Source organism: Chlorocebus sabaeus, chromosome 16, assembly GCF_047675955.1.
Source record: "Chlorocebus sabaeus isolate Y175 chromosome 16, mChlSab1.0.hap1, whole genome shotgun sequence".
Taxonomy (NCBI): Eukaryota; Metazoa; Chordata; class Mammalia; order Primates; family Cercopithecidae; genus Chlorocebus; species Chlorocebus sabaeus.
Genome location: NC_132919.1, coordinates 3783949 through 3803583, shown reverse-complemented (window position 1 = coordinate 3803583; position 19635 = coordinate 3783949). Strand labels below are relative to the sequence as shown.

General features: G+C 57.4%; 1 protein-coding gene across 3 annotated transcripts in view; it reads left to right on the top strand.

Moving 5' to 3' along the window:
* ATP2A3 (ATPase sarcoplasmic/endoplasmic reticulum Ca2+ transporting 3) overlaps positions 1-13223 on the top strand; it is a 38555-nt gene extending 25332 nt beyond the window's left edge. The window contains exons 15-22 of one of the 3 annotated variants that reach the window (XM_008009900.3): positions 1452-1672; positions 2602-2804; positions 3698-3783; positions 7079-7212; positions 7980-8097; positions 8816-8933; positions 9294-9366; positions 11660-13223. In XM_008009900.3, the coding sequence (XP_008008091.2) occupies positions 1452-1672; positions 2602-2804; positions 3698-3783; positions 7079-7212; positions 7980-8097; positions 8816-8933; positions 9294-9366; positions 11660-11723 (1017 nt within the window). In that variant the 3' untranslated portion in view covers positions 11724-13223. Of the gene's footprint in view, positions 1-1451; positions 1673-2601; positions 2805-3697; positions 3784-7078; positions 7213-7979; positions 8098-8815; positions 8934-9293; positions 9394-11659 lie in introns of all 3 variants that reach the window. The other 2 variants (XM_008009899.3, XM_008009903.3) reach the window with 2 other exon arrangements.
* Positions 13224-19635: the final 6412 nt, after the last annotated feature.

Below are 19635 nucleotides of genomic sequence, written 5' to 3'. Positions count from 1 at the left end.
ATCTATTATCTAGATTCTACAACCAACATTCAATTGTATTTGCTTTATCACATACCTGTCCATCCAGCCGTTCTTTGCCCATCCCTAGCCTATCCTTTCTTAAGTATATTTCAAAGTCAGTTGCAGATATCGGCATACTACCTCCTCACCTACTTTAGAATACATATTAACCAGAGAGCAGTGTTGTTTATGGTTCTGTTTTTCCTTTTTGAGGTAAAATTTGCCTTCGATGAAACACACAGATCTTCACTGTATCATCTGATGAGTTTAGGAACATGCACACACCTGTGTAACTCACAGCCTTATCAAGATAGGAAAATGCCAGGCATGGTGGCTCATGCTTGTAATTCCAGCACTTTGGGAGGCCAAGGCAGGAGGATTGCTTGAGCCCAGGAGTTTGAGACCCCATCTCCAAAAAAAAAAAAATGATATGACACATTACCATCAACTCATGAAGTTCCCGCACACTCCTTCCCCATCTCTGTCCTTTGTCGCACAACGGCGATCACTGTTTTGATTTTTTCCACCGTTTATGAGTTTTATCTGCCCTAGATTTTCAAATGAATGGAATCGTACAGTAAGGACTGTTTTGGTTTTGGGCTTTTTTGAGATCTGTCTGCATTGTTGTATCAGATTATAGCTTTTTTTTTTTTTTTTTTTTTGAGACAGAGACAGAGTCTCACTCTGTCACCCAAGCTGGAGCACAATGGCGCGATCTCAGCTCACTGCAACCTCCGCCTCCTGGGTTCAAGCGATTCTCCTGCCTCAGCCTCCTGAGTAGCTGGGACTATAGGCATCAGCCACCATGCCCAGTTTATTTTTTTATTTTTACTAGAGACAGGGTTTCATCATGTTGGCCAGGGTGGTCTCGATCTCTTGACCTTGTGATCGCCTGCCTTGGCCTCCCAAAGTGCTAGGATTACAGGCGTGAGCCACCGTGCCCAGCCTGGCCTTCAATTTGACCTTGACCGCAACTCCAGACTTCATATCATTTGCCATCACTCCTCATGTGGACCTTGACTTGGCCCCTGCCTTTGCCTTGATCTTCAACTTGACTGCAGCACCTGCCTGGCTCTTTACCCGGACCATCCCCTTGACTTCATCCTGACTTGACCTCAGCTTTCTCCCTCACCTCAGTTTCCACCCCACATCCAACCTCGACTGCATCCCTACCCTCATCGCTGACTCACCGTCATCCCCATCCCCACCTCATCGTCTTCCCTGACCTCACGCTTGATATTCTCCCCAACGTTGTCCTTGTCTGCACCCCTTGCCTTCTCCTCAGCCTCATCCTCTGCCCAGTTTCTAAGTTCATTCTTGAACCCACCATGTGTTCTGTCCAGCTGTCTGCTTCCTCTGGGACATCCCCTGAGACTGGGTGTGGGCTGAGCGGAGAGGAGATGGGGAGGCGGAAGGGAAGGTTCTCAGGCACAGCCCTCCCTGGCCCACAGACTGGTGACGGAGTAAACGACGCGCCGGCCCTGAAGAAAGCAGAGATCGGCATCGCCATGGGCTCAGGCACGGCCGTGGCCAAGTCGGCGGCAGAGATGGTGCTGTCCGATGACAACTTTGCTTCCATCGTGGCTGCGGTGGAGGAGGGCCGGGCCATCTACAACAACATGAAGCAATTCATCCGCTACCTCATCTCCTCCAATGTTGGCGAGGTCGTCTGGTGAGGCCGGGCACTCCCTCCTCGTGGCCCTCTCAATCTGCTCTGTGCCCCTGAGACGGGGAAAATGCCTATTCCTCGGCTGAGCTGCAGGGATGGAGGGGCCTGTGCCCTGCCCTGGCTGGGGCCTTCCAGGGTCCCACCTTGGAGTGGACAGTGACCACCTCGTCATTCTCCAGAGGCCCTGGTGACCTCTGGATCATGGTCACCCCAGCACCCAAGGAGGTGCCTGAAGAGTCGCCTCTCAGCCCTCCGGCCATGAACTTCCCACTTGCAGATTAGCAAGATGAGAGAAAATCCCCACTTTTAGGCAGTCATGTGTGTGTCCATGTGCAGATGTGTGTTTGTGTGCCCATGGCCTGAGTGCCTGAGAGGTGCGTGTAACGTGTATATGTATGCGTGTGTGCCCTTGTGCATTTTGAGCGTGAGTACAAGCAGAAGTATGTGTGCCGGCGTGTGACTGTGCACACGCTTGTATTCACATGTGTGGATGCCTGTGGGGAGTGGTGAGCATGTGTGTTGCTGGACATGGATGGATTCTGGATCTCTGCACCTCACGGCAGACGTGTAGGTGTTTGCTTGTGTTTTCGGGATGGCGTGGCACGTGCTAGGTTTTTGCACATGTCTGATGCTTGGGCATGCCGTCTTCGTGTGTGTGTGTGCGTGTGTGTGTGTGTGTGTGTACTTGGCCTCTGCTAGGCCTAAAAAGCAAGTATGTCCAGGATCCAGAGCTGGGACTGGGGAAGGCAGGGCTGGCCAGGCCCGAGGCAGAGCTGTGTATGCACACCCTTCACATCAGAGCTAGTGGAGGAAGGAGGGGCTGCCCTGGAGACAGTGGGTGAGCTCCCAGCCTTGGGTCTGAGCAAGAGCTGGAGCCTCCATCTGGTGGGGGCTGGGCCTACTGGGGGCTAGAGCCCATGACTCTGTTCCAGCATCTTCCTCACGGCAATTCTGGGCCTGCCCGAAGCCCTGATCCCTGTGCAGCTTCTCTGGGTGAACCTGGTGACAGACGGCCTACCTGCCACGGCTCTGGGCTTCAACCCGCCAGACCTGGACATCATGGAGAAGCTGCCCCGGAACCCCCGAGAAGCCCTCATCAGTGGCTGGCTCTTCTTCCGATACCTGGCTATCGGAGGTGAGTGGGGCCTGAGCCCTCCGTGGCGTTCCTAAGCTTCGTAAGAGCCTTGTATCAGGCTTGCAAGGTGCAGGCAGTGCGACTCAGCCTGGCTTGTACCAGGAGAAACTGTATGGGCTCATGTAATGGAAAAGACCAGGCACGGCTGGATCTGGGTCTCAGTATCACTGGCATATTTTGGCACTGCCTCAGCTTCATTCTCAGGCCCGTGTCCCTCATGGTAGCAGAATGGCTGCTGAAGCCCCAGCCATCATGCTCACTCCATTACAACCCCAAATTCAGCAGAAGACAGAGCCTGTTTATCATACTGCTCTCCTGGTAGTATAATAAAAGTCTCAGGCCTGGGCTGGGCGTGATGGCTCACACTTGTAACCCCAGCACTTTGGAAGGCCGAGGCAGGCAGATCACCTGAGGTCAGGAGTTCGAGACCAGCCTGGCCAACATGGTGAAACCCCATCTCCACTAAAAATACAAAAATTAGCCGGGCGTGATGGCAGGTGCCGGTAATCCCAGCTACTGAGGAGGCTGAGGCAGGAGAATCGCTTGAACCCAGGAGGCAGAGGTTGCGGTGAGCCGAGATGGCGCCACTGGACTCCAGCCTGGGTAACAGAGCGAGACTCCGTCTCAAAAACAAAAAGTCTCAGCAGGCCTGTTCTCATCCGCCCACACAGGGTTACCTGCTAATCTCCAATCACTGTGGCCAAGGTTATGGCAGGTGCTGATTGACCAGCCAGGGCTCACCACTGGCATCGAGGGGCGGTGCCTGCAAACCACATGGCTGAGAGAGGAAAAGGGTGGCTCCTTGCTGGAATTCAGGGAATTATCAGGCAGGGGAAACAGATGCCAGCAAGCCACCACCATTCTCTACAGCCTGTCTCCTCCCCTCCCCGCAGTGTACGTAGGCCTGGCCACAGTGGCTGCCGCCACCTGGTGGTTCCTGTATGATGCCGAGGGACCTCACGTCAACTTCTACCAGCTGGTGAGCAAGGGATGGCCAGGGAGTTGTTGAACTTGCAGCTCGAGCTGTTGGAGTTCCAGGGGAGATGGGTCCAGAGCCGCATGGGGGGCCTGCAGTGTCCTTCCCCACTCGCTATACACAAATAAACATCCCCACCTAGGGAACCAGGCTCAGAGCCCGCTGGAAATCCAGAGACACCAGCACGGCCCCCTAAGCCAAAAGGCCCCTCCCCATCCCAGTCAGTTAGTGGGGACCAAGGGCCCCACTGCCAGATGTATCTTACCTTCATCAGAGGACCCCTAAAACGTAGAGGCCTCAGAGGAATGAGCCCCTAAATGGTAGGACTTTAGGCAGAGGGTCAAACTGAGGAGATCAAGAATGGAGGGGAGGGCCGGGTGCAGTGCCTCATGTCTGTAATCCCAGCACTCTGGGAGGCCGGGGTGTGTGGACCACCTGAGGTCAGGAGTTTGAGACCAGCCTGGCCAACGTGATGAAACCCCGTCTCTATTAAAAATACAAACATTAGCTGGGCGTGGTGGTGCACGCCTGTAATCCCAGCTACTCGGGAGGCTGAGGCAGGAGAATCACATGAACCCGGGAGGCAGAGGTTGCAGTAAGCCAAGATCACACCACTGCACTCCAGCCTGGGTGACAGAGTAAGACTCCATCTCAAGAAAAAAAAAAAATTGAGAGGAGGCCAGGCGCAGTGGCTGATGCCTATAATCCTAGTGCTTTGGGAGGCCAAGGTAGGTGGATCACTTGAGCCCAGGAGTTTGAGACCAGCCTGGGCAACATAGTGAGACCCCATCTCTACCAAAAAAAAAAAAAGTAAAAATTAGCCAGTCACGGTAATGTGTGCCTGTAGCTTCTTGGGAGGCTGAGGTGGGAGGATCAGTTGAGCCCAGGAGGTCACAGCTGAAGTGAGCCATGATCGCACCATTGCACTTCAGCCTTGGTAACAGATGAAACCCTGTCTCTAAAAAAAAAGAACACGTCCTGGCGTGGTGGCTCACACCTGTAATCCCAGCACTTTGGGAGGCCGAGGCAGGCCGATCACTTGAGGTCAGGAGTTCAAGACCAGCCTCACCAACATGGTGAAACCCTGTCTCTACTAAAAATACAAAAATTACCCAGGCGTGGTGGCGGGCGCCTGTTTTCCCAGCTACTCGGGAGGCTGAGGCATGAGAATCACTTGAACTGGGGAGGTGGAGGTTGCAGTGAGTCGAGATTGCACCACTGCACTCCAGCCTGGGCGATAGAGCAAGACACAGTCTCAAAAAAAAGAGAAGAGAAGAAAACTAAAGGGGGTCTTGCAGGATATAGTGAATACGAAATAGGCAGGCAAAGGGAAGGAGTGGGCAGAGCAATGGCCTCACCAGTAGAAATGGGCTCCTCCAGGGCTCTCCATGTGCCTGTGAGGCAGAAGCTCCAGCCCGGCGCACCCTCTTTTTTTTTTTTTTTATTGAGATGGAGTCTCACTCTGTCACCCAGGCTGGAGTGCAGTGGCATGATCTTGGCTCACTGCAACCTCCACCTCCTGGGTTCAAGTGATTCCCCTGCCTCAGCCTCCCAAGTAGCTGGGACTACAGGCGCCCGCCACCACGCCTGGCTAATTTTTTATATTTTTAGTAGAGATGGGGTTTCACCGTGTTCACCAGGATGGTCTCGATCTCCTGACCTCATGATTCGCCCGTGTCAGCCTCCCAAAGTGCTGGGATTACAGGCGTAAGCCACTGCGCCCGGCCTCTAGCGCACCTTCTAATGAATAATTCCGGAGGCAGCGAGACCTATGACCTGAGGAATACTGTGTGTGTGTGGCAGGTGCTTACTGGTGAAACCCAGAAGCACTGGGCAGGGCATTTATGGCAACAGCAACAGACCCATTGAAACATTTTTATTTATTTATTTTTTTGAGACGGAGCCTCGCTCTGTCGCCCAGGCTGGAGTGCAGTGGCACGATCTCGGCTCACTGCAAACTCCACCTCCCGGGTTCAAGCAATGCTCCTGCCTCAGCCTCCCGAGTAGCTGGGACTACAGGCACCCGCCATCATGCCTGGCTGATTTGTGTGTACATGTATGGATAGGCCACTAAGATGTGGCAGGGTGAGGCCTGACAACAGTGGCACAATTGGCAAGAGGATTTGGTCCTCTTGGTCACTGGGTGGGCAGAGTCAGGTTCAAAGTTCAGGAGGTAGGCCGGGCGCGGTGGCTCAAGCCTGTAATCCCAGCACTTTGGGAGGCCGAGACGGGCGGATCACGAGGTCAGGAGATCGAGACCATCCTGGCGAACAAGGTGAAACCCCGTCTCTACTAAAAATACAAAAAACTAGCCGGGCGAGGTGGCGGGCGCCTGTAGTCCCAGCTACTCCGGAGGCTGAGGCAGGAGAGGCAGGAGAATGGCGTAAACCCGGGAGGCGGAGCTTGCAGTGAGCTGAGATCCGGCCACTGCGCTCCAGCCTGGGCGACAGAGCCAGACTCCGTCTCAAAAAAAAAAAAAAAAAAAAAAAAAAAAAAACAAAGTTCAGGAGGTTTTCCCTTCTTTATGGTCAGCACCAAATAAAAACGTGTGGCCGCTCACGCCTGTAATCCCAGCACTCCGGGAGGCCAAGGTGGGTGGATCATTTGAGCCCAGGAATTTGAGAACAGCCTGGGCAACATGGCGAAACCCCGTCTCTACAAAAAATACAAAACTTAGCCAACAGCGACGGCTCAGGCCTGGCATCTCAGTTACTTGGGAGGCTGTGGTGGGACAACCACCTGAGCCCAGGAAGTCAAGGCTATAGTGAGCTGAGATCGCGCCACTGCACTCCAGCCTGGGCAATGGGCGTGAGACCTTGTCTCAAAAACAAAACAAGGCCAGGCACAGTGACTCACGCCTGTAATCCCAGCACTTCGGGAGGCCGAGGCAGGTGGATCACTTGAGGTCAGGAGATCGAGACCAGCCTGCCCAATATGATGAAACCCCATCTCTACTACAAATACAAAAATTAGCCATGCATTTCCCTATTCCGTGGTCTCCAGGGTCCCGCTAGCCTCCCCAGGCTAATACCAGCTGTTCTCCTCCTGAGCCACTGCACTCCTGCTCCAGAACATTCTGCTTTTCCCACTCTGTACCCTTGCTTCTCCCTGGCACGGTGCATCTCGCCACCGCTGCCCCGACCCTGCGCCCCTCCCGGGATCCCCAGCCCACCCCATGATGGCATTTTGTGTGCCAGTTGTGCCCAGGCGTGGGCCAAGGGCAGGGCGAGGCTTCCCTCCTCCCACCCGCCCCCTCGCCCGACCTGCTGCTCTCTCTGACCTGCCACGGTGCCCCCAGAGGAACTTCCTGAAGTGCTCTGAAGACAACCCGCTCTTTGCCGGCGTCGACTGTGAGGTGTTCGAGTCGCGCTTCCCCACCACCATGGCCTTGTCTGTGCTCGTGACCATTGAAATGTGCAATGCCCTCAACAGGTGGGCTGGGCGCAGGGCCTGGAGCTGGGGCCTTGGACTGGTGCCAGTTGTGAGGGTTGGGGGTTCCATTATCAGTGTCTGAGGGTCAGGGGTTCAAGATTGGGGTGTACCGGTCAAGAGAGTCCAGGATTGGGGTCTGATGTTTGGGGGGTTCAGGATTGGGATCAGAGGTTCAAGGGGGTCCAGGATTGGGGTCCAGAGGTCAAGAGTGTCCTAAACTGAGGTCTAGGGGTCAGAGAGGTCCAGGATTGGGGTCTGGGGTCCAGGGGTTCAGGTTGGAGTCTGATGTTTGGGGAGTTCATGGTTGGGATCAGAGTGTCAAGGGTCCAGGATTGGGTTCCAGGGGTCAGGTGAGTCCAGGACTAAGGTCTGGTAGTTAGAGGGGTCCAGAACTGAGGTCTGGGGCCAAGTAGGGTCCAGGATTAGGGTCTGGGGGTCAGGGGGATCCAAGATTGGGATCCAAAGATTTGGGGACCACGATTAGGGTCTAAGGGTCAGAGAGGCCCAGAGGGGACTCTGAGAGTCTGTGGGGACCGGATTGGGGTCTAGGGGACAAAGAGGGCTGAAACTGGGGTCTGAAGAAATAAGCCAAGATTAGGTCTGAGGGACAGAGAAAGGGGTCCTAGCCCGGGACAGGCCCTGGCGGGCTGAGCGGGCAACAGCAATGCACTGCTGGAGAAGTGGTGAGGCTCCTCCCACAGGGGTGGGTGCCCATGGCAGGGCCTCCCTGCACCCCGGCCTAAGGGGAGCACCCTGTGCCTTGGCAGCGTCTCGGAGAACCAGTCGCTGCTTCGGATGCCACCCTGGATGAACCCCTGGCTGCTGGCGGCTGTGGCCATGTCCATGGCCCTGCACTTCCTCATCCTGCTCGTGCCGCCCCTGCCTGTGAGTCACCCCGTCTGTCCCACTGCCCTGGTCCCCGGACATCACAGGCCCTGGGCTGGGCCCCTCTGGCCCCCCTGCAATGGAAACCACCTGGAGGAGAGGGAGGTGAGGGGTCTGGCCAGCCACCACCTCCAGATGTGGCCCTACCTTCAGGAGCTCCCAGACTTGGGGATGGAAGAGGGGGACACCCCTTGCTGAAGGGACTGTGCCCAGGCTGGGGTGGAAGGAAGGACGAGCTTTCTCAGGGCAGAATCCTCCCATCTCCTAACAGTATGGATGGGAGTTGGCCCAGTGGGCAAGGGCAGGGGAGGGCCCTTGAGGCAGAGGAAGCTGAGTGGACAAAGATCGGGGGGTACATCCAGGAGGTTCTTAGGAGTGCTCATGAAGAGTCCGTCAGAGCCCAGAGGGATAAGAGTCCATCAGAGCCCAGGGGGATAAGAGTCCGTCACAGCCCAGGGGGATAAGAGTCCGTCAGAGCCCAGGGGGATAAGAGTCTGTCAGAGCCCAGGGGGATAAGAGTCCGTCAGAGCCCAGAGGGATAAGAGTCCGTCAGAGCCCAGGGGGATGAGAGTCCATCAGAGCCCAGGTGGATGAGAGTCCGTCAGAGCCCAGGTGGATGAGAGTCCATCAGAGCCCAGGTGGATAAGGCTGGCGGACAGCTGGGGCACGGGACAGCCAGTCCTTCCTTTCACCAAACCTCCCTTCCCCTCCCCGCCAGCTCATTTTCCAGGTGACCCCACTGAGCGGGCGCCAGTGGGTGGTGGTGCTCCAGATATCTCTGCCTGTCATCCTGCTGGATGAGGCCTTCAAGTACCTGTCCCGGAACCACGTGGACGGTGAGTGGGAGGCCCCCTCCCACCCACTCTGCTGCCCACCCGCCTCCGGCCTGCCTCCCCACCCCCCCTGCTCCTGGGCTGCAGCAGACGCGGTGGGTGCGGTGCGCAGAGCCTCTGTGTCTGCACGCGGGGGAGGCGTTCTTGGATCTCCAAGCGGAGGGCATGAAGGGACTCTGGTGACTGGGACCCAAGGCGTCTGCAGGGTCTTGCACTGCAGGGGTCCTGGGCCAGCAATGGAAGCACCTCTCGGGCCGCACTGCCTCACTGTCTTCACCTGCCACTCCCTACATGGCCAGGGCACTGTGTGCTCTTCTGGGCCTCGGCCTCTGACCCCTCTGCACCCGGCCTGTCTTTATCCAGGCGTTCTCAGGACAGTCTCGCAGGCCTGGAGTAGGCAGCCGATGACCGCCTCTTGGACCCCAGACCACACCGGGTTGGCCTCTTTGGTGTCACCTTGTGGGTGGGTCAAGGGGAGGGTTGTTTCTGAGCTCACAGCTCTGGGTCTGCCTTAACCCCGGAGTGGAGAGGACAGGATGGCAGGTGTCAGGCTGGAGAGAAATGGCTGGGACATGGGGTCCATCCACCTGCCTCTGCCCGGTGGATTCTGAACCTCCCAGGGCCAGGGCCACAGCATCATCTCGCTGTCAGAGCCGCTCAGAGAGGGAGGAAGCCGGGGTGCGCTCCCGTTCCTGGGATTTACGCAGAGGCAGTGGCCGTGTGGCTGGACTGCGGTGCGGGGGCCTAGGTTGGGCTGGGCAGTGACTGAGGCCTGCATTGGGGCAGCTGGATCATTGGGGGCCACCTCTGGCAGGAATGTGCCCCAGCGGAGGGGGTGGAGGGATTATAAATAGATCACACGTCTGTCATTCCCTAGGGGCTGAGCAAGGGAGCTGGCCTGTCCGGAGAGTGGTCAGACACATGTAGGGACTGCGTTGAGGGTGCAGGTGGGCGCTCAGCAAGGCAAGCCTGCGGGGAGTGAGGGGGAGTTTCTCGAGGCTTTGAGGTTAACACAGTGGTTGGAAAGAACAGGATTGAACCTGGTGGAACAGGGCTGGGTGAGCACAGATGCTGATGTTCAGAGTGGAGGGCAGAGGGGGTGAGGCCCGGGGGAGGGGCGAAGGGCCTTGAGTGCCAAGATAGAGACCCTGGACACTGTCCTCAGGGCAGTGGGGAAGCATGGGAGGAGTGTAAGGACAACGCGGGACTGTGTCAACCATGGAGGACAGGCAAGAGGGGGTGAGACTAATGGGCCGGACACAGTGGCTCACGCCTGTCATCCCAGCACTTTGGGAGGCTGAGGTGGGAGGATCACCTGAGTCAGGAGTTCAAGACCAGCCTGGCCAACATGGTGAAACTCCATCTCTACTAAAAATACAAAAATTAGCTGGATGTGGTGGCAGGTGCCTGTAGTCCCAGCTACTCATGAGGCTGAGGTCATAGAATCGCTTGAACTCGGGAGGCAGAGGTTGCAGTGAGCTGAGATTGAGCCACGGCACTCCAGCCGGGGGGACAGAGTGAGACTCCCTCCCCCACCCTCCCCAAAAAAGAGGGGGTGAGACTAACGCCAGGAGGTGGGCAAGCGGCATTGAACAGACCTGGGGAGCAGGCAGAGCTCTGGCCCTGGGGAGCTGGCCCCGGGGAGCTGGCCCCTGCAGCACCACCACCTCCACCTCCTTGAGATGTTGGCTGTGGCCCCTGTGAAGTTTGGCTTGGACAGGTGGTGCCTGGCTGCTGGAGGACAGACACAGGCTGGGTACCTGCAGCTCCATCTGAGGGGTGGGGTGGAGGCACCCCAAGGAATGTGCTCGCTGGAAGCCCAGACAGCCCTGCCCAGCGCCGCTGCAGTCCCTGGGGCCTCCTAAAGCCAGACGGGGCGGGGGTGAGAGCAGGACCCTTTGTGCTCCCAAGCCAGCCGGGTGGCCTTTTAGGGAAGTTTTTCTGAAGCCTGATGCTTGTGGCTTCCCCATGATTTATGTCATTTACGAGGGATGTGTCCTAGGGAGAAGTTTGGCTCCTGGGTCAGCCCTGGGGGCTGGGGGCGGTCCTCTTGCCCTACCTCCTGGCTCTGCCCAGGTGTGCCTGAGCAGCTGTCAGGGGAGGCCTTGGGGCTGGGCTGTGGTGGCTGGGGGGGACAGATCTGGGAGGTTACAGGCGGGCTTAGAGTTTACTCTGAGGACAGTGAGGAACGATGAAATGGGGTGTTGGGACTGGATTTGGGCTTTTGCTTGATGCTAGGGGCAGAAGGATGATGGGAAGGTAAGACTGGGGCTGGGGGCAGAGCTGCAGGCCTTGAGTCCCAGTGGGGGAAGGCAGCGGGAGAGATGAGCTCTCGCAATTTGGGCGAAATCGGTCCTGGGTGTGTGTGATGGGCGAGAGAAGCAAGGATGAGCCTGGTGTCTGAACCTTATGATGGTGGGTAGTGACTCCCCAAAATGAAAACCCGGAGAGTATGTACTGGAGGGTTTGGGGGCGTTTATGAACAGCGGAGAGAAGGAGGTGTGGGGGACGTTGCGGGGATGTGTCCTGCAGAGCAGGCTCCTGGCTGCAGCGTGGGGGTCTGGTGGGGCTGGGGTAGACGGAGGTCTGGAGTAAGGGAGGCCATGGGAGCCTGGGGCTGTCCTGGGAGAAGTGGAGGATGGAAGGGGCTGGGAAGGGGCTGGAAGGAACCTGCCTGGATGTGTGCCCTTGTGCATACATCTTAACACGCTCTCGGGTTTTTCTTCCAGAAAAAAAGAGCCAGAAGTGAGCGCAGGGAACGGAGTGGAGTCTCCGGTGTGTGCCTCAGACTGATGGTGTCCATGCGTTCGCCTCCGCCCCCACCCCTGCCACCACACTCACCCACTTCCCACCAGTTCCCGCCAGAGAGATGACAGGCCCGAGGCCAGAACCGCCGTCCCCAGGCCCCGTCCTGGGGTCTCTGTCCCCACTTCCGTCTGGCCTGGGAGCTCTGTAATTCCTCTCTTGGACTCTCCTGGGAAGTTCCCCGCTCTGCAGCTCTGGCCCAGGAGCTGCAGGCTGGGAGGGGGCAGCCAAGTAGCCAGAGCTGGCAGCACACCCAGAGATCCGGGGTCCCCCCACCCCCAAATCACGAGTCTGCCTGGAGCTTGCTCCCCCTTGCTTGGAAGCTGGACCTTCACTTGGTGACTGGTGCCTCTGCACGGACGGAGGACTCCTGGGGATCCGTCTTACCGGCTCTGACCCCTCCCTTCGTGCCTGGTCTGGGACTGGGTCAGCCCTGGGGGATCAGAAGGGGCCATCTGGGCCCAGCTGTGTACAGCGAGAGCGGGCAGCCCCCTCCACTCCGCTCTGCTTCCACAAAGTCGGCTTCTGAGAGCTTGAGGCTGCTTCTGTTTATATGTGCAGGGCCCGGGGGGTGAAGGGTCAGAGAGACGGACACAAGGAGCCAGGAGGAGGGGCAGAGCGAGGATGGCTTTTCCCGGGAGACAAGCTGGGAAAGTCTAGTTGACCTGTCTCAGCCCCACTCGCCTCCTGGACTCAGGGTTCCCCATCCTGAGAGCAGGAGACGTTCAGGGTCACACTGCCGCCCCGTCTGCTATGCAGAGGTCCAACTCACCACCTGCGTCCCTGGTACCTGAGACCCCTGACATCCTCAGGTTCCTGCCCGTGGCGCCCTTCTACCAACCCAGGGTGCGGCTGCCGCACTGTCTACACAGCTGGGGGCCTCTGAGCCTGGTGGGCTCTCCTGGACTCTTGGCCACACTCCTCGCCCCCTCCGCACGACACCCAGGAGCCGAAAGGATGTCACTAAGGATGGCTGATTCCCCAAGGGCACCTGCTCTCCCTCCCTCCCTGCTGGAGGAACGAGTCATGTCAGATGAGAGGAAGATGGCCTTTGATGGACAGAATTGTTCTCTTAACTCAGCTTTTGCTACTTTGGCAACAACTAGCGAGGGATAGCGGAAACCTGCGCCAAGGGCTGTCCCTGTGTCTCGGCCCCTCCTAGAGAGTGTGCGGACTGATGATTCTATATGTAAATCAAGACTCACATCCCTTCCTAGTCCCCCACGTCCAAAGCCCCTCAGCCTACCTTGCAGACCAATGGGCTCCATGTTTTGTAGCCTCCTGCCCCATACCTCCCCCCTCCTCCCTCTCACAGGTTCTGCAGGGCCAGTGAGAGAAACAGTGGGGGAGGTGGGGAGTCTGGTGCCTGCAGAGATTCTCTGCTTCTTTCTTGGGGGGAGGTGGGGAGGTCTTAGCAGGAGCAGGGCCCTGTACCCACCTGCTGACATGCTGTTTGGTAGAGAAATAAAGGTTGTGTTTCTGGGGGAACAGAGGATCCTCAGCGTCTGTTTTCCCGGGGAGTGGTCCTACCATCTCCACCTATGGGGCGTCTGCCTGGGGCCCTACCACCTGCCCACACCCAGTCCAGGAAACGCTGAGCAAAGTTCGGGGGTTCACACATCACCAGGATTGTTCTCTTGGCCTCCAAGACAAGGCTCTGGAGAGCCACACTCGAGCGGCAGGTGCAGCACCTGCACAGCCTCCCAGCTTCGGGATGCTTGCTCCTCACAGGGACGGTGTTGACAATTTGTGCACGAGTTGAAAGGCCTTTTATGCATTTTATTTTGTTTTGTTTATTTATGTATCTATTTGAGACGAAGTCTCGCGCTGTCGCCCAGGCTGGAGTGCAGTGGTGCAATCTCAGTTCACTGCAACTTCCACCTCAGTGGAGCTCTCAGCTGCCTCAGCTTCCAGAGTAGCTGGAAAGGCACGCGCCACCACAGCCAGATCATTTTTGTATTTTTAGTAGAGACGGGGTTTCGCCATGTTGGCCAGGCTGGTCTCAAACTCCTGACCTCAGGTGATCCGCCCACCTCGGCCTCCCAAGGTGCCGGGGTGACAGGCGTGAGCCACCTCGCCTGGCCCCTTTTATGCGTTTTATGATCTGCATGTCACCCCCCGGGGAAACAGGCTGGGAGAGTTTCATGATTGGGCCTGGGCAGGGCTGGGCCTGGAGCCTGAATCTCAGAGGCCCCTTGCATCCCACAGAGGAGCCTCAGTCCCAGCTCTTCTGTGGGTGCTGCAGCTCTCCTGCTCGATCTCCGTCTCCTCCTCAAATCCCGGGATCCCATCCCCACCGCCCCTTCCAAGACCAGCTCAAATGCACCTCACACCTGCCACTTCCCCAAGGCTTCCCTCAGCTCACAATACCCAGGGACCTCTGCCAGGCTGCCTGGGGTGAGCCGACTCACCCAGGTGGCCCTGCCTTCCTGGAAGCCGGGGCTCTGGGAAGGGAGTCGCCATGGCCAAAACCCATCATGAAGGCTTGGTATCTAATCCTCCCACTCAGCTGTCCTGGGAAGGAGACTCAGGCCCTGCCCACAGGACCAGAGGCAGGATTGTCTATATAATTTGCAGGACCCATCCCAAAAATGAAACCCTGGAGCCCTTTGACCCAAAATGACAAGAATGACAAAGACAGCAGAACATTCAACATTATGGCCAGGCGCGGTGGCTCACGCCTGTAATCCCAGCACTTTGGGAGGCCGAGGCAGGTGAATGACTTGAGGTCAGGAGTTCAAGACCAGCCTGGCCAACATGGCAAAACTCCGCCTCTACTAGAAATACAAAAATTAGCCGGGCGTGGTGGCAGGCACCTGTAGTCCCAGCTACTCGGGAGGCTGAGGCAGGAGAATCACTTGAGCCCAGGAGGTGGAGGCTGGAGTGAGCCGAGATCGTGCCACAGCCTGGGCGACACAGAGCAAGACTCTGTCTTAAAAAAAAAAAAAAAAAGAAAAAGAAACAAAGAAAGAAAGAAAAAAAAAAACATTAAAATTCACCAAACCATGTGCTTAAAATGGGTGCATTTTATTGTTTGTGAATTACACTGCAGTACAGTTTGACTTAAAAAGGAAAAACAGAGTTAGCAGCCACAGTAGAAGTGGGTTGGCACATGGCTGGCATGTGGGTGTAGCGGTTTCAGAACCCTCAGGACCTGGGGAGAAGTGCTCAGGGCCAGGCAAGGGCTAGGGCTCCATTTACGGATGAGGAGCCCGAGGCCCAGAATGGGCAGGTCATGCCGTCCCCAAGGCCCTCTGGTGATCTGAGCATCTAGCTTGCATCATGGTGGCCAGGCAGGGTGTGAGGCTCAGATGGGCTGGGGGTCCTGCGGACGAGGCGGTCGGCTCCAGGCTTCCCAGCCACGCTGCCTCCACCCCCACCCAGGCTGGCCTGAGTCCAGCTCTGTCCAGCCCACAGCATGGAGCCCACAGGCCAGGATGGGGCGGCCAAGGTAAACAGAGGTCTCCTTACCTCACAGCTGCTCACCCAGGAGGGAATTCCGGGGCAAGCCCTGGCACGCTTCTAACTGGCAACTACCAAAATCCTCCTGGGGACCCTGCCCCTCCAGAGACCAGGACTCTGTGCTCCCCAGACCCCACGCTCCAGTCCTCACAGCGGTGGGAGGGGCCCCGGTGGGGCTGCGTTAGGAGAAATGGAGGCACAAAATCAGAGCAGGGAGGAGAAGGGAAGCTGGACATGCGCACAAAGGCCCCCGAGTGTCCACAGTGGCTTTACCCAGCATAGGCCCCAGATGTCCCTGAACTGATGAAGGATAAGCAAGCTTCAGTATGTCCAGGCAACCGAGAGGAACCAACCATCGATGCGCACAGCCGCCACGTGAAGCCTAAGCCGCTGGGCTGAGCAAAGGCGGCCAGACACAAAGGAGCTCCTCCTGCCCAATTCCACCTGCCTAACGCTCTGGACGAGGCTGCACAAATCTGCAGTGACAAAGCGGGTCAGTGACTGCCTGGGCCTGGGGGTGTTGGGGAAAGATGGATCACAAACGGGAGGCGGGGGGCGTTCTAGGCTGATGGATTTGGAGGGGGCTGGTGCATTTGTCAAAACTCACCAAACCGTGTGCCTAACATGGGGGCATTTTATTGCATGTGAATTACACCCCAAGACAGTTGGATTTGAAGAAGAAGAAAAAAAAAAGGCTGGGCATTGTGGCTCACGCCTGTAATCCCAGCACTTTGGGAGGCTGAGGCGGGCAGATCGCGAGGTCAGGAGTTCGAGACCAGCCTGGCCAACGTGGTGAAACCCAGTCTCTACTAAAAATACAAAAATTAGCCGGGTGTGGTGATGGTTGTCTGTAATCCCAGCGACTCGGGAGGCTGAGGCAGGAGAATCACTTGAACCCAGGAGGCGGAGGTTGCAGTGAGCCGAGATCGTGCCACCACACTCCAGCCTGGGTGACAGAGTGAGACTCCATCTCAAAAGAAAAAAAAGAAAAGAAAAGGAAAAAAAAGAGATAAGTGCCAGAGAGGAGGTAGATGCGGCCACCATGCTGGCCACATGCCAGCCCAGCCCACAGGAGTCCTTTTTATTTTTATTTAATTTATTTATTTTGAGACAGGCTCTCGCTGTGTCACCCAGCTGGAGTACAGTAGCATGATCACGGCTTGCTGCAGCCTCCACCTCCCAGGCTCAGGAGATCCTCCCACCTCAGCCTCTCAAGTAGCGGGGACTATGGACATACACCACCATGCCCAGCTAATTTTTTTTCTGTTTTGTTTTGTTTTGTTTTGTTTCTTGAGACTGAGTTTTACTTTATCCCCCAGGCTGGAGTGCAGTGGCTCAATCTCAGCTCACTGCAATCTCCCTGTCCCAGGTTCAAGCAATTCTCCTGCCTCAGCCTCCCGAGTAGCTGGGATTACAGGCTCCTGCCAATACTCCTAGCTAATTTTTTTCTTTGTAGTAGAGATGGGGTTTCACCATGTTGGCCAGGCCAGTCTTGAACTCCTGACCTCAGGTGGTCTGCTCGCCTCGGCCTCCCAAGCAGCTGGGGGCTATACGCATGCGCCACCATGCCCGGCTAATTTTTTTTCTGTATATTTTATAGAGATGGGATTTCACTATGTTGCCCAGGCTGGTCTCGAACTCCTGAACTCAAGCAATCCTCCTGCCTCAGCCTCCCAAAGTGCCAAGATTACAGACATGAGCCACCAGCCCTGGCCTCCCAGGAGTTCTCTTAATCCAGGGCCGAGAGAGGCCAAGGATGAAGGGAAATGGCCCAGAGGGATGGCAGAGGACCAGGAGGGTAGGACACTTTAAACACACGGGAGGGGGGGGCTTCAGCCAGGTCACACCCAGAGTTGGGGGATAGAAGAGGCCTGAGAAGCAGCCCAGGTCCAGGCAATGGGAGATACCAAACCTGGGGGCCCGCGCTGTACTCCCCAGGCCTCCCCATAGCTGTCGGTCCTCCCCCAACCTCCCCTTGACAGCCTCTGCCAGGCTGGCCCAGGGCCCTTCTCCAGTCAGGGTCTAGGGGGCTGTGTGGCATCAGAGGAATCTCTGGCCCAGATGGTGTCAGGGTTGGACTGGGGTATGGTCCTGGCATCCTCAGGCCCCTGAGTGACTAAGGAGACCTGTTGGAACCCGTGTCTGCTCCCTTGAGGGCTCCAGCCAGCCTCCAGCCTCCACACTGCACAGAGCCGCTAAATTTAGCCAGGTCGGGGAGGCTGTCCTGGGGCCGAGTGCTTGGCAGCACGGCTGTCTCCCTACAAGGCCCGGCCCAATACCCGAGCCGGCCACCCGGTCTTTGGGCTTATAAGGCAGGACTGGCGGCTCTCAAGTGCTGGAGGCTTGGAGTGGGCCCGGGGCCAAGCCCTCAGACTTTGGGGAGCCTCCTTCCCAGCCACCAGCAGACAAGGGAACTACTTACTGTGTGACCATGGGCCAGGGACTCAACCCCCGCAGCCTCAGTCTCCTGATCTGTCAAATGCGGGCTCTAGGACCTGCCTCACGGGGCTGTTGTGAGGAAAACCCTGCCGGACCCCAGAGTGTGGAGCTCTGGCCTCTGCCCTGCCCACCTCAGCCCCAAACGCCCAGAACAAAGGCAGGTGTCTGTCCCTGAGGTCGCTGGGGCAGGGCCCGAGGGTGAGAAATCACAGGCCTTGGATCAGAAAGATGCATTTTAGAGCCAGGGAAAGAGACGTTGACCCTGGCAGCTGGCTGTCTTGCTCCTGTGGAGTTATCAGCAGCAGGAAAATAAATGTAGGTCCCTGGGGTGCACTTTGGATATGATAAGATCCCCAAATGAGACGGTGCTCCAGGCCAGTCTGCTTTCTCAGGGCCAGGGCCAGGGCCCAGGCTGTCACGGAAGCACGTGTGTGTGCTCCAAGCAAGTCTGTCAGTCCATCAGTCTGTCCAAGTAAGTCTGTCGGCCCATCCGTCTGTCCGAGCAAGTCTGTCGGCCCGTCCGTCTGTCAGAGCAAGTCTGTCGGCCCAGCCGTCAGTCTCTCTGTCAGCAAGTGTGGCTCCTTGGAGAAGGCGGAGGCGGAGGAGGAGGAGGAAGACATGGTGGTGGTGTGAGAGGAACAGACGTAGATTGAAGAACTTCCCTCCCTTCCTTCCTTCCCTCCCTTCCTCTCTCCCTCTCCCCTCCCTCCCTCCCTCTTCCTTCCTCCCTTCCTCCCTCCCTCCTTTTTTCCTTCCTTCCCTCCTTCTTTCCTCCCTCCTTCCCTCCCTCCTTCCTTTCTTCCTCCCTCCCTCCTTCCTTCCTTCCTTTCTTCCTTCCTTCCCTCCCTCCTTCCCTTCATCCTTCCCTTCCTTCCCATCCCTTCCTTTCTCCTCCTTCCCTACCTCCCTTCCTTCTTTCCTCCCTTCCTTCTTTCCTTTGCTCCTTCCCTCCCTTCCTTCCTTCCTTCCTCCCTCCCTTCCCTCCCTCCCTCTCTTCCCTTCCTTCCCTCCCTCTCTTCCCTTCCCTCCCTCCCTTCCCTCCCTCCCTCTCTTCCCTTCGCTCCCTTCCCTTCCCTTCCTTCTCCCTCCCTCCCTTCCTTCCTCCCTCCCTCTCTTCCCTTCACTCCCTCCTTCCTCCCTTCCTTCCTCCCTGCCTCTCTTCCCTTCCCTTCCTTCTCCCTCTTTCTCTCCCTCTCTCCCTCCCTCCTTCCCTCACTCCCTTCCTCCCTCCCTCCCTCCCTCCCTTCCTACCTTCCTTCCTTCCTTCCCTCCCTCCCTCTCCTCCCTTCCCTCCCTCTCTTCCCTTCCTTCTCCCTCCCTCTCTTCCTTCCTCCCTCTCTTCCTTCCTTCCTTCCCTCCCTCCCTCTCCTCCCTTCCCTCCCTCTCTTCCCTTCCTTCTCCCTCCCTCTCTTCCTTCCTCCCTCTCTTCCCTTCACTCCCTCCCTCCCTCTCTTCCCTTCACTCCCTCCCTCCCTCTCTTCCTTTCCCTCCCTTCCCTCCCTTCCCTTCCCCTCCTTCTCCCTCCTTCCCTCGCTCTGTGTCTCCCTCCCTCCCTCCCTCTGTGTCTCCCTCCCTCCCTCCCCCCCTCCCTTCCTCCCCCCTCTCCCTCCTACCCCCGCCACTCTCCAGAATGTGGTGTGCATGTCAGGGAGAAGAGTGGCTGAAAAGGGACCCAGAATGGCCCACACAGTCTCAGCATCCACCCCGCTCCCCAGCACAAGCGACTGTGTCCTGGTGCCTCCCATTCCAATGGCCACAGGGGCAGCCGGGAAAGAAACTGTCTGGGGTCAGGATCAGGCCAAGGAGAGCCGTGGCCACCACAGCTCTGGCTCCCACCATCTCTGGATTTTCTTTAGAGAAGCCCGTGACACCACTGGATTAGCAGAAACTCCGCGAGGGGTGAGGCTGATCTGCTCGACAAGCAGAGACTGACCTGGGTGCCGGAAGGGGCCACGGCAGCCCTCTGTGGGTGACCCGCATTCAGACAGGCTGCTGGGAT